Source organism: Oncorhynchus clarkii, chromosome 1 (assembly GCF_045791955.1).
Source record: "Oncorhynchus clarkii lewisi isolate Uvic-CL-2024 chromosome 1, UVic_Ocla_1.0, whole genome shotgun sequence".
NCBI classification, from domain to species: domain Eukaryota; kingdom Metazoa; phylum Chordata; class Actinopteri; order Salmoniformes; family Salmonidae; genus Oncorhynchus; species Oncorhynchus clarkii.
The window spans coordinates 47,423,672-47,438,934 of NC_092147.1; the positions used below are offsets into that span (position 1 = coordinate 47,423,672).

Here is a 15,263-nt window from a genome sequence, read left to right on the forward strand (position 1 = left end):
AATATATATCTAGGGTCTTATTCTGGTGACATGATAATCGATGCTTGGCTGCCGTTGGAATTTTTTTTCTCCATAATATTCTCATCATGTAGGAGATCCGCAGATAGTGAGTGCTGTTGGCTAGAGAGCATGTGCCAACACCAGCATGGGTAGACTCACTATATAATGCAAAATAAATTGAGAAAACCCATCACTAGAGCTGAAAATGTGATGCAAACCCATTTCAGTTTTATTTGGTACAGTGGATTTAACCGCAAAACGTATTTTTATGTGCACCGTCATCACTCACAGCCTTTAAATCTGCAGCAATTCAATTTGATGGAACAATCTCTGGTGGGAATATTGTTTTTATGCAGATTTTAGAATATTTGCATAAAATCTGTTGTCAACTGGATGGAAACCAAGCTAGTGTGCTAATTAGTCCCTGGGTCTTTGTCCCTCCACCAGCATGTGTGTGTTCATATGCACTGGGCTGAGGCCTCAGTGAGGAAGAGCTGCCCTACTGACTGTATGACCCAGTCTGGCTTGGTGATGACTAGGGCTGTGGCGGTCATGAAATTGTGTCAGTCGGTGACTGTCAAGCAAATAACTGCCGGTCTCACGATAGTTGACCATTTAACAAAAAAACAGATTTAGCATCTCCTTGCTTCCACGCAAATACATCTGTGTAATATAGCATACACAATCACAATAAATCCCTTATTTTAAGACAGGTATGAAGAAAATGCAGTCTATTTTTTTTTAAACAACAGAAAAGCATACTCCAAGTTGTCCTTTTATTAGGCCCTGATTTGGCTATGCCATATGTCTGTGGGCTACATTCATTCAAATTAGCAGAAGAGATTAGCTTAGAAAATATATTTTCTCCAAACAATTTCAGGAAGTGTGCACACTCACCACCACACTCACTAATTGTGTTGAGCAGTTAAAGAAACAGGTCCTCCAATATGCTTTAATTTTGAGCAATGTAACTTCAGCTGTGATACAAATGGTGGACTATAGGTTTTGATTTTTCATACATTCTAAGGCTGCATGACACGACTAATGATGATTTGAAACAGTCACGAGCTCGGCTTTGTTTTTTTTTTGCGCAGGCTGTCGACACTTGAGAATCTTGTTTCTCATGGTCTGAGAGTCTAGGTGACTTTTGGCAAATTCCAAGCGGGCTGTCATTTACCTTTTACTGAGGAGTGGCTTCCGTCTGGCCACTACCATAAAAGGCCTGATTGGTGGACTGCTGCAGAGATGGTTGTCCTTCTGGAAGGTTCTCCCATCTCCACAGAGGAACTCTGGAGCTCTGTCAGTGACCATCGGGTTCTTGGTCACCTCCCTGACCAAGGCTCTTCTCCCCAGATTGTGGTGGTGGTGTCCAATCTTCTTCCATTTATGAATGATGGAGGCCACTGTGTTCTTGGACATTTAGAAATGTTTTGGTACCCTTCTCCAGGTCTGTTCCTCTATGAACAAATCCTTCGATCTCATGACTTGGTTTTTGCTCTGACATGCACTTTCAGCTAAGGGACCTTATACAGACAGGTGTGTGCCTTTGCAAATGATGTCCAAGCTATTGAATTTACCAGAGCTGGATTCCAATCAAGTTGTAGAAACATCTCTAGGATGATCAATGGAAATAGGATGCACGGAGTTCAATTTCGAGTCTCATAGCAAAGGGTGTGAATACTTACAGTACCAGTCATAAGGTTGGACACATCTACTCAGTCAAGGGTTTCTCTTTATTTTTACGATTTCTCTACAATGTAGAATAACAGTGAAGACATCAAAACAATGAAAACACATATGGAATCATGTGTCACCAAAAAAAAGTGTTAAATCAAAATATATTTTATATTTGAGATTCTTCAAAGCAGCCACCCTTTGATTTGACGACAGTTTTGCATAATTTTGGCATTCTCTCAACCAGCTTCATGAGGAATGCTTTTCCAACAGTCTTGAAGGAGTTCCCACATATGCTGAGCACTTGTTAGCTGCTTTTCCTTCACACTGCGGTCCAACTCATCCCAAACCATCTCAATTGGGATATTATGGAGGCCAGATCCTCTGATGCAGCACTCTCCATCTTGGTCAAATAGCCCTTACACAGTCTGGAGGTGGGTTTTGGGAGAAATTTTCCAGTTGAAAAAAAATTTGTGGGACTAAGCGCAAACCAGATGAGATGGCGTAGCGCTGCAGAATGCTGTGGGAGCCATGCTGGTTAAGTGTGCCTTGAATTCTAAATAAATCACAGACGGTGCTTTGCTGGTGACACTGCCACACCATAATACCTCCTCCTCCATGCTTCAAGGTGGGAACCACACATATGGAGATCAGTCGTTCACCAACTCTGCGGCTCACAACGACACGGCGGTTGGAACCAATTTTTTATTTTTTATTTAGACTCATCAGACCAAAAGGACAGATTTCCACCGGTCTAATGTCCATTACTCGTGTTTCTTGGCCTAAGCAAGTCTCTTCTTATTGGTCCTTCAGTAGTGATTTCTTTGCAGCACTTCAACCATGAAGACCTGATTCACACAGTCTCCTCTGAACAGTTGATATTGAGATGTGTGTCACTTTAACTCTATGAAGCATTTATTTGGGCTGCAGTTTCTGAGGCTGGTAACTCTAAATTAACTTATTCTCTGCAGCAGAGGTAACTCTGGGTCTTCCTTTCCTGTGCCAGTCATCATGAGAGTCTGTTTAATCACAGTGCCTAGGTGTATTGTTAGACTGTAAACTCTCCTTCCAGACTCACATCTCCAATCCAAAATAAAATCGGCTTCCTATATTGCAACAAAGCATCCTTCACTCATGCTGCCAAATATACCCTTGTAAAACTGACCATCCTACCGATCCTCGACTTCGGTGATGTCATCTATAAAATAGCCTCCAACACTCTACTCAACAAATTGGATGCAGTCTATCACAGTGCCATCCGTTTTGTCGCCAAAGCCCCATACACTACCCACCACTGCGACCTGTACGCTCTCATTGGTTGGCCCTCGCTTCATACTCGTCACCAAACCCACTGGCTACAGGTTATCTACAAGTCTCTGCTAGGTAAAGCCCCGCCTTATCTCAGCTCACTGGTCACCATAGCAGCACCCACTCGTAGCACGCGCTCCAGCAGGTATATCTCACTGGTCACCCCCAAAGCCAATTCCTCCTTTGGCCGCCTTTCCTTCCAGTTCTCTGCTGCCAATGACTGGAACGAACTGCAAAGATCTCTGAAGCTGGAGACTCATATCTCCCTCACTAGCTTTAAGCACCAGCTGTCAGAGCAGCTCACAGATCACTGCAACTGTACATAGCCCATCTATCTACCTCATCCCCATACTGTATTTATTTATCTTGCTCCGTTGCACCCGAGTATCTCTACTTGCACATTCATCTTCTGCACATCTACCATTGCAGCGTCCTCTCTCTGTTCAAAGACCGTTCACTGGCATTTTCTACAAGATATCTGCCCCTAGAAATAAAAGCTTCTTCCAAGTGGGTGTGAAACAAACCTACTCCCATTATCTGCTGCACTGCTGTTTGTATTTCACCTGGCGATCTGTTCACCATCTGCCCTGTCTCCCTGTCTGGTAAAGGTACCTCCACCATACTCATCTATCTCTCCCGAGCTAATCGCTCGCCTCCAGCACACACGCACTGTCGGGGCGAGTGACTCTGAACTTACAATGGCTAGCCCAAAGTCGTTATATATTTTTTTCTTTCTTGTGCATCAGGCTATTTTGCCATTTGCCTCGTGACTCCTGTATACTTTGTTGACTACAAACGTTCTTTACCGTGGGACAGACGGTTTGTTCCCACACTCGGGAATCTGACTCTATTGGTTACTAGAGATCGACCACTTAATTAGGGCCGATTTAATTAGGGCCGATTTCAAGTTTTCATAATAATCGGAAATCTGTATTTTTGGGTGCCGATTTAAAAATAAAATGTTATACCTTTAACTACGCAAGTCAGTTAAGAACACTTGTTCAGGGGCAGAACTACAGATTTTCTCCTTGTCAGCTCGAGGGATCCAATCTTGCAACCTTACAGTTAACTAATCCAACGCTATAAACACCTGCCTCTTGTTGCACTCCACGAGGAGCCTGCCTGTTACGCGAATGCAGATCAAAGGTAAGGGAATATTTATCATGTAATTTCGTATTTTTGTTGACTCCAACATAGCGGAGAAATGTTGTTTCTATCTGAGCACCGTCTCAGATTATTGCATGGTATGCTTTTTGAAATCTGACAGTTTTTTTGTGACTCCTATCTTTGATTGGGAAAATGGCTGTATGTTTATTGGACTTTGCGGTGATCTTACAATCATGTTGTGTTCTCGCTGTAAAGCATTATTTTATTTTTATTTTTATCTGACACGATGGGTAGATAAACATCTTGTTAATCTTTCATTTGCTGTATTGGACTTGTAAATGTGTGAAAGTTAAATATTTCTGAAAAAAATATTTTTGAATTTCGCACGCTGCCTTTTCAGCGAAATGTTGTCGAGGGGTTGCGCTAGCGGTGTGTCCTAGAAAGGTTAACCTTTCTGGTTATAACCTTTTTCGTCAAGACAGATCTTACAAAAGGTGGGGGAGTGGCAATCTTTACCAAGGATCACCTTCAGTGCTCGGTTGTCTCTACCAAGTCTGTCCCCAAACAATTTGATTTGCTGGTTTTAAGCTTTCAAATACCTTTGTTGACTTGCTGGGTGCAATCGTCCTCCATCAGCACCGGCCTGTACGCTACCTGCCCTAAGCTCTCTCCTGGCCCCTTACACTAAGTCTGAATTTGTCCTGCTAGGTGACCTAAACTGGGACATGCTTAAACCACCTGACCAAGTCCTAAAGCAATGGGACTCCCTAAATCTTTCTCAGATTATTACCAATCCCACAAGGTATGACTCCAAACACCCAGAAAAGGCTACTCTCCTCGATGTTATCCTCACAAATAATCCTGATTAGGTATCAGTCTGGTGTTTTCTGTAATGACCTTAGTGATCACTGTTTTACAGCCTGTGTTCGTAATGGATGCTCAGTGAAAAAACTTCCTTCATGAACTGGCCTCTGTAAAATGGTATAGAATCAGCTTGATCTCCTCTGTTGAAAACGCTTGGAACTTCTTTTTTGATATTTTCAGTGGTATTGTTAACAAACACGTCCCCATAAAGAAAATGAGAATTAAAAAACAGGTTCAGCCCCTGGTTCGACTGTGATCTTGCAGAGTTATTCCACCTCGATAATTGCATTTGGCGAAAGGCTCGGCACACGCAGGCTGACTGGCTATCGTTCAGGAAAATGAGAAATAAGTGCACTCAGGCTATCCGGAAGGCCAAAGTTAGTTACTTTAAGGAGCAGTTCTCTCTCGGTGGGTCTAACCCCAGGAAGTTCTGGAAAACGGTTAAAGACATGGAGAATAACCCTCCTCCTCATAGCTGCCCATGTCCCTTAATGTTGATGATGTGGTTGTTACTGACAAGAAGCACATGGCCAAGCTCCTTAATCACCACTTCATTAAGTCAGGATTCCTATTTGACTCAGCCATGCCTCTTTGCCCATCCAACATTTCCTCATCCCCCACCCCTTCTAATGCGACTATCCCTGATGCTTCTCCCTTTTTCCCCCTGCCCCGCTACAAAGTTTCTCTCTGCAAGCAGTCACTGAGTCCAAGGTGCTAAAGGAGCTCCTTAAACTTCACCCCCAAAAAAACATCTGGGTCAGATGGTTTAGACCCTTTCTTCTTTAAGGTTGCTGCCCCTATCATCGCCAAGCCTATCTCAAACCTTTTTAACTCGTCTCTCCTTTCTGGGGAGGTTCCCATTGCTTGGAAGGCAGCCACAGTTCATCCTTTATTTAAAGGGGGAGATCAAGCTGATCCTAATTGTTACAGGCCTATTTCTATTTTGCCCTGTTAATCAAAAGTGTTGTAAAAACTTGTCAATAATCAACTGACTGGCTTTCTTGATGTCTATAGTATTCTCTCTGGTATGCAATCTGGTTTCCGCTCAGGTTATGAATGTGTCACTGCAACTTTAAAAGTTCCTCAATGTCACCATTGCCCTTGATTCTAAGCAATATTGTGCTGCTATTTTTATTGACCTGGCCAAAGCTTTTGATATGGTAGACCATTCCAGACCCACTGGTTGATGCTTATTTATAAAACCCTCTTAGGCCTCACTCCCCCCTATCTGAGATATCTACTGCAGCCCTCATTCTCCACATACAACACCCATTCTGCCAGTCACATTCTGTTAAAGGTCCCCAAAGCGCACACATCCCTGGGTCGCTCCTCTTTTCAGTTTACTGCAGCTAACGACTGGAACGAGCTGCAACAATCACTCAAACTGGACAGTTTTATCTCAAATCTCTTCATTCAAAGATTCAATCATGAACACTTACTGACAGTTATGGCTGCTTTGTATGATGTATTGTAGAGGTCGACCGATTATGATTTTTCAACGCCGATACCGATAATTGGAGGACCAAAAAAAGCAGATACCGATTAAATCGGCCGATATTTATTTATTTATATGTAATAATGACAATTACAGCAATAGTGAATGAACCCTTATTTTAACTTAATATAATACATAAATAAAAATCAATTTAACCTCAAATAAATAATGAAACCTGTTCAATTTGGTTTAAATAATGCAAAAACAAAGTGTTGGAAAAGTAAAAGTACAATATGTGCCATGTAAAAAAGCTAACGTTTGAGGTCCTTGTTCAGAACATATGAAAGTTGGTGGATCCTTTTAACATGAGACTTCAATATTCCAAGGTAAGAGGTTTTAGGTTGTAGTTAATATAGTATTTATAGGACTATTTCTCTCTATACCATTTGTATTTCATATACCTTTGACTATTGGATGTTCTTATAGGCACTATAGTATTGCCAGTGTAACAGTATAGCTTCCGTCCCTCTTCTTGCCCCTACCTGAGCTCGAACCAGGAACATAATCGACAACAACCACACTCGAAGCAGCGTTACCCATGCAGAGCATGGGGAACAACTACTCCAAGTCTCAGGGCAAGTGACGTTTGAAACGCTATTAGCGCACACACAGCTAACTAGCTAGCCATTTCACATCAGTTACACCAGCCATGAGGCTGATAGGTTTGAAGTCGAAGAGCTGCTGGCAAAACTCATGAAAGTGCTGTTTGAATGAATGCTTACGAGCCTGCTGCTGCCTACCATCGCTCAGTCAAAACTGCTCTATCAAATCATAGACTTAATTATAACATAACACAGAAATACGAGCCTTTGGTCATTAATATGGTCGAATCCGGAAACTATCATTTAGAAAACAAAACGTTTATTATTTCAGTGAAATACGGAACCGTTCGGTATTTTATCTAACGGGTGGCATCCCTAAGTCTAAATATTCTTGTTACATTGCACAACCTTCAATGTTATGTCATAATTACATAAACTTCTGGCAAATTAGTTCGCAATGAGCCAGGCTGCCCAAACTGTTGCATATACAATGACTCTGCGTGCAAGAGAAGTGACACAATTTAACCTGGTTAATATTGCCTTGCGAACCTGGATTTATTTTAGCTAAATATGCAGGTTTAAAAATATACACTTCTGTGTATTGATTTTAAGAAAGGCATGGGTGTTTATGGTTAGGTAGTCATCCAACGATTGTGCTTTTTTCGCAATTGCGCTTTTGTTAAATCATCCCCCAGCGTTGCATCGATTTTATGCAACGCAGGACACGCTAGATAAACTAGTAATGTCATCAACCATGTGTAGTTATGACTAGTGATTATGATTGATTGTTTTTTTAAGATAAGTTTAATGCTAGCTAGCAACTTACCTTGGCTTACTGCATTCGCGTAACAGGCAGGCTCCTCGTGGAGTGCAACAAGAGGCATGCGGTTATAGCGTTGGATTAGTTAACTGTAAGGTGAAAATCTGTCGCTCTGCCCCTGAACAAGGCAGTTAAACCCACCGTTCCTAGGCCGTCATTGAAAATAAGAACGTGTTCTTAATCTCTCTGCGCACGGAACCCGCTCGCGGGCTGAAATTCCACAACATACGGTGATCGCTACATAAATAGTCATATTAAACACTCATGAAAATACAAGTGTCTCACATGTATCGAAAGCCTAGAATCTTGCTAATCCAACTGCGTTGTCAGATTTAAAAAGCGGTGAACCGCTTGTGTCGTGAATTCCGTCTCGTTCCATTTTCGACGACACATTCCAGGTAAATAACCCACATAGAACGTGACTTTTCCAGTCATGTTTGGTTTCACTGCAATCAACTGGTTTGTTTGTAACACAATTAAACCTGATGGGCCATTTCGCGGGACATATTGACTGAAAGAAACCGATTTGAAGACAACAAGTCATGACATCATTGTGCACCAATGATTTGCCCGCTGTTTCGTTGATTGACTGTCTTTTAACCCAATGACCACTGATCGTCTTGAAATCTAGCTGGGTAGATAGCCAATGAGCTGAGCTAAACGGAAATACGCCATGTTTATGTGTTGCAAGACCAACCCATGTAGTAAGCTTCAGCGTAAAGTGAGTCATTCGCTATTTAAGTTTCATACCGGAAGAAGCGACGCATATTACGCACTGCAGTGTTTGGTGAACGCGCAGATTCAGCTGTTTATATATCAATCATTATGACGACTAAGTCAGGGAAAGCTAAATCTAAGTCTAGATATACAGATGTACACAACATTTTAGAATACATTGATTGGGAAGGTGAGACAGAGATTGTTGTAGGACGCTTCATTTAGTGAGAGGACATCGTTTTGGACTGGTAAGTTCTTATCATGCTAATGCCCTTGTTTGAAATTAATAATATAAAATATTGTGATTTTTTTCAAATTTAGAAGCAATATATAAACATGCTGAAATGCCATAATATAAAAGAGACAGTAGATCTAGCAGGTAATTATAATATAATAATATATTAAACCTAATATATTCAACCTTCAACTCTCGCCATATATCTGTTTATTATACCTGTTGATACAGAGCTCATATGTGAAACTATTCTAACTGAACATTTTCTTTCAGTGACACTGACTCCGAATGGGAGTCTTATCCGGTGTCCTGTGTGAATTTAAGTATGCTCTCTCTAATTCTCTCTTTCTCTCTCTCGGAGGACCTGAGCCCTAGGACCATGCGTCAGGACTACCTGGCATGATGACTCCTTGCTGTCCCCAGTCCACCTGGCCTTGCCGCTGTTCCAGTTTCAACTGTTCTGCCTTCGGCTATGGAACCCTAAACTGTTCACTTTTACTCGAGGTGCTGTCCTGTTGCACCCTCTACAACCACTGTGATCTCCACCCGGCACAGCCAGAAGAGGACTGGCCACCCCTCATAGCCTGGTTCCTCTCTAGGTTTCTTCCTAGGTTTTTGCCTTACTAGGGAGTTTTTCCTAGCCACCGTGCTTCTACACCTGCATTGCTTGCCATTTGGGCTTTTAGGCTGGGGCTATATAAATAGATTTGATAGAGGACTTAGGGTCTTCCAAATATTGAAAGTGTGTAAATAGTTACCCATGTTATTTTGTAAATATATATATTTTTTAAATCAATAAAAAAATTAAAAAAACATTCTCTTTCTCTCATTTATTTACTGTTGCCCTCGTATATTTTTCACTGAAAGTGTCCATCATCCTATCTGAATGTTTGTTTTATCTTGTTCATTTTAAAGATAAAACAATGAAAAAAAACAAAACCAGATCTATTGTGTGTTATTCTCCTACATTCAATTCACATTTACACAAACTTCAGTGTTTTCTTTCAAATGGTACCAAGAATATGCATATCCTTGTTTCTGTGCCTGAGCTACAGGCTGTTAGATTTGGGTATGTCTTCAGGCGGAAATTTCACAAAGTAGGGGGGGAGCTGTAAGAGGTTAACAGACTTGCCTAGTTAAATATAAGGTATATAATATTAGGTATAAAATAAATATTTTAAAAAAATCGGCACCCCAAAATACCGATTTCCGATTGTTATGAAAACTTGAAATCAGCACTAATTAAATCAGCCATTCCGATTAATCGGTCAATCTCTAATGTATTGTTGTCTCTACCTTCTTGTCTTTTCCCAAAAATGATTGCACCATGTTTTGTGCTGCTACCATGTTGTGTTGCTACCATGCTTTGTTGTCATGCGTTGCTGCCTTGTTATGTTGTTGTCTTTAGGTCTCTCTTTATGTAGTGTTGTGCCTCTCTTGCCCCCTTCCCCGCAGCAGGCCTTTTGCCTTTTGGTAGGCCGTCATTGTAAATAACAATTTGTTCTCAACTGACTTGCCTAGTTAAATAAAGGTTAAATAACATTTTCAAAAACAAGACTCACTTCTCTTTCAGAGCTGATAGTTAAGAAGCTTACATGTGTGGGTGTTAGCTAGATGCTAAGAGAGAAGGCTCTGTATGCGTGGGTGTTAGCTAGATGCTAAGAGAGAAGGCTCTGTATGAGTGGGTGTTAGCTAGATGCTAAGAGAGAAGGCTCTGTAGGTGTGGGTGTTAGCTAGATGCTAAGAGAGAAGGCTCTATGTGTGAGTGCTCTGCTCTGTAGTGTGTGGTTTCAAGGTGCTGAGGAATTATCTGTGTCATAACATCTCTAGTGAGAAATACTCGCTACAGCTTACTACCTAAAGTGCGAGTTGTGATCCCCTGCTCCTGGCTTTGGTCAATACACACGCATCCCCCCCCCAAAAAAAGAGGCTACACACAAAAGCTTACCGTTGAAAACTTCATTGAACTCTCCTGGTGGGGCGTGGATGACAAAGTTTGCTGCTATGCGTACCTGCAAAAACAAAGAAACACACGTCAGAAATGCAAGGGTAGGCTTAGTACCAACACAAATCTCTGAGATCAGTGAGTCACACAGGCAACATTTTCCTCCGAAGCTTTGAGATCTCAGGTCTGGAGACTGGTGAGGTCAGCAACACAAACATCAGGACCAGCACAGGGAATATCATGGGGAAAACATTGGGTAGATGTGTTTTCATCCATTTATGGTCAACTTTCCTCTCCCTCTGTCTTTTCTGTTATTGAGGCTAAATCATGATGGACGAATACAGTGAGTTTACTACCACAATTCTCACTTCTCAACCACTGTACACCCAGAGAGTTGCCCTCTCTTCATAACGTTGTCGCCTCCAGCTTCTGTCTGCCCGCCGCTACTCAGTTGCACCACAACACTTCCTGTTTGGAGGCGATATGTGAAACTAACAGCCAGGGGCGGGCAGCCCCTCCCTCGAGTGGCTCGTGAACATATAAGGGCATGAAAATGTGCTGAGAAGCCTAGTAGTGAAGTACACCCCTCCCGCTCTCCCTGCCAGTGTAGGGCTTGGCATGTGGCTTCACTGGTTTGGCTAGTCCATCATCCCCACCCCCCTGGACTGACAAGCTGGGAAAGGGAGGTGTGTGCGCACGCGCGCGTCTCATCAGTGGTGTGCTGAGCACCAAAGCTTCTCATGCACGAGCTGCAGACCGATTCTCATAATGAGTGATGATACGGTGTGAACCAGAGAGGCACTCAGGGACTCTTATGTGTTGCTCTGGAAAGAGAGTATGTGCATTGCTGAAATCCCTATGGAGGAACCATTTGGATCAGGACTCCCTTATTATGCTTTAGAGAGATGTAAACAAACTTTACTTGAAAAACACTGCAGGGCCACTACGGGGCTATCGGTTATGCTCCATTTACACTCAACTCTGCTCTTATAGCCTAGCATTGTGAGATGCTGTGCGATTCTATTTAATTTGCTCCCTCTTGGGTCGGGTCGCTTTCGTAAAAGAGAATATGTCGTCTTAAAAATAAGCGTTATCCTTAAAACAACCCCATCATATCGTTACCCTACCACCTCACTGGGTTTACTTCTATATCGTGACAACAACACGTCTGTTGGGCGTGAATAAAAAGCATGATGCACTTCATTGCGACTATTGGGGCGATTCTCATGAAACCAATTTGAACCATGTCAGTAGTTAGTTACTAAACCATGGTCCGTGACGCATCCATTTCACCAGCCGACTTCCTAGGTAAAAAAAAGGCTCAATATGAATTCAGTGCAATTCACTTGCCCTTTTCCAACCCCATAATAATATCAGTGTTTCCCCTACACTCATCTAAATTCTTGCTGGTGCAAAAAAAAATATGCAATTCAAAAATATATAGTGCATTCGGAAAGTATTCAGACTTCATGACTTCCACATTTGTTACGTTACAGCCTTCTACTAAAATGGATTCAATTCATTGTTTTCCTCAATCTACACACAATGCCCCATAATGACAGTGAAAATAGGTTTAGATTTTTTTGCAAAAGTATATTAAAAAAAAAAACTGAAATACATTTACATAACTATTCAGACCCTTTACTCAGTACTTTGGTGAAGCACCTTTGGCAGCGATTACAGCCTTGAGATAGGAGAACCTTCCAGAAGGACAAGCATCTCTGCAGCAATCCACCAATCAGGCCTTTATGACAGAGTGGCCAGACGGAAGCCACTCCACAGTAAAAGGCACATGACAGCCAGCTTGGAGTTTTCCCAAAAGGCACCTAAAGACTCGCAGACCATGAGAAACAAGATTCTCTGGCCTGAATGCCAAGTGCCATGTCTGGAGGAAACCTGACACCATCCCTACAGTGGAGCATGGTAGGGGCAGCATTATGCTGTGGGAATGTTTTTTAGCTGTAGGTACTGGGAGACTAGTCAGGATCAAGGGAAAGATGAATGAAGCAGATACAGAGAGATCCTTGATGAAAACCTGCTCCAGAGCAGTGGTGTAAAGTGCTTAAGTAAAAATACTTTAAAGTACTACTTAAGCATATCTGTACTATTCATATTTTTGCCAAACTTTACTTCACTACATTCCTAAAAGAAAATAATGTACTTTTTATTCCATACATTTTCCCTGACACCCAAAAGTACTCGTTACATTTTGACAGGAAAATGGTCCAATTCACAAATAAGAGAGAACATCCCTGGTCATCCCTACTACCCTAGCTTCTGATCTGGCAGACTGGACTCACTTAATTTACAAATGAAGCATTTCTGTTATGTCCGAGTGTTGGTGTGTCACCTGGCTATCCGCCTGGTTTGCTTAAAATAAGACATTTGAAAGGGTTTATACTTTTACTTTTGATACTTTAGTATCTTTAAAAAACAAATTTGTTGATAGACTTTTACTCAAGTAGTATTTCACTGGGTGACTTCCACTTGAGTAAATGTTCTATGAAAAGGCATCTTTACGTTTACTCAAGTATTACAATAGAGGACTTTTTCCACCACTGCTCCAGAACGCTCAGGACCTCAGACTGGGGTCAAGGTTCATCTTCCAACAGGACAACGACCCTAAGCACACAGCCAAGACAACGCAAGAGTGGCTTCGGGACAAGTCTCTAAATGTCCTTGAATGGCCCAGCCAGTGCCCGGACTTGAACCCGATCGAACATCTCTGGAGATACCTGAAAATAGCTGTGCAGCAACACTCCCCATCCAACCTGACAGAGCTTGAGAGGATGTGCAGAGAAGAATGGTAGAAACTCACCAAATACAGGTGTGCCAAGCTTGTAGCGTCATACCCAAAAAGACTCAAGGCTGTAATCGCTGCCAAAGGTGCTTCAACAAAGTACTGAGTAAAGGGTCTGAACACTTATGTAAATGTGATGTTTACCTGTTTTTGCTTTGTCATTATGAGGTATTTTGTGCAGATTGAGGGGAGAAAAATGCAATACATTTTAGAATAAGGCTGTAGCGTAACAAAATGTGAAAAAATTCAAGGGGTCTGATTACTTTCCGAATGCACTCATATTTCTGACAAGACGCGCTTTTAAATGGGTAGTTGTTGGATCAATAACTGGAAGAATATGGGAACACCTAGTATGTCATTGCATCTCACTTGCCACCACAAAACACATAATCCCTTGATTATCTTTATTCTTTAAACAGTGACACCTCTGTGCAGAGCGTAAATAAAAGACCGAATGGCACTTCATTAACTCTATTGGCCACAGCTGTGAATATTTTATGACACGAGACAATGCAGCGATTCTTCATCACGTGGAGAGCTTTGGTCTGACAGACGACACACACGGACAATTATTGTTCTGCAACTTTATCTGTGCCTCTGACTAACTGGCTGTTTGGCGTGAGAGAGCTTGAGCTGTCGTGTCCGCAGAAGAAACAACTTTTATGGCGCTAGGTCTGAATCACACCCGGGTGGGCGGGCGCACACACACTTAGGTCATTTCACAGGAACACTGAGAACAGGGATGCTGACAGCGGATCGTGGGACAGACTCAAGAGGAAAATTGTTTTTGACACTTTCCTCAACTCCCAACAAAGAGCGTAATCTTTTTGTTTACATTTTGGGCACAATTTAGACAGCCACTCTACTCAATATAATCTTATAAAGTGCAATTCTACCATAACAGAGTGTTTTTTACTTTAAAAATATACGGCAAACAAAAGGAATGATTGCAAAGTTAAACAAAACCATACAACTATGCACAAGGGCAACTTTTACCAATTTCCACAGAATAGATTACAAAAACACATTTACTTAAAAAGCAGTGCAGAAGTTTGGTAACTCTGCAATCCAAAGTTTAACATTTTAAAGTGAAAAATCTCATCATCACTGTTACCGTGGAATTGACCTAAAACATACTTAGGTCTAGACAATAACACAAAACACATACACTGTACGAACAAAGTCATGCGCACACATACACAACGAACACACAAAGACCCCCTGCGAGAGCCTAGTCTTTGTAAGGTCCTGGGCAGACAGTCACCAGCTGGGCTTTCTGTTCTCTCTTGTGTTCTGTCCTCCAGTGATAATGTGTTGTTTGTTTCCCCACATTCACACTCCCAGTAGCATCTATTATCCCAAGACACACACACATCTCCAGTGGAACTAACCCTTATCCCAGAATCACACCTCTTATCGGGACACTCCAGAACCCTAAACCATGAGAGGGAGGAATGGGAGTGGGGGTATAATCTGACCTGCAGGAATCCTATAGAGGTAGAAGACGGCACCAACTATATTCTCTAGGAGGCTGAATCCTCTTTCCTGGCACCTCTCCATCCATCCCTACATGTGTAATGGGACCAGGCCTTTATGAATAGGCACCTTGAGAACAGAACTGGAATAACTAGAAAAACAGTACACATGTAGAGCCTGCATAGGGTATTCTGTCCCATCTCATCCATTGAGGCGATGGGAAGAATAGATTCCCCACCCACTACCAACCAAGTTTATCTCCACAATGTACCTGCAAGTA

The 15,263-nt window shown here is 42.0% G+C and overlaps 1 protein-coding gene across 1 annotated transcript in view; it reads right to left on the minus strand.

The window, feature by feature from the left end:
* LOC139408260 (F-actin-capping protein subunit alpha-2-like) overlaps positions 1 to 15,263 on the minus strand; it is a 55,918-nt gene that overhangs the window by 23,177 nt on the left and 17,478 nt on the right. The window contains exon 2 of the mRNA XM_071151946.1: positions 10,711 to 10,774. Coding sequence (XP_071008047.1) covers positions 10,711 to 10,774 — 64 coding nt within the window. The remainder of the gene's footprint in view (positions 1 to 10,710; positions 10,775 to 15,263) is intronic.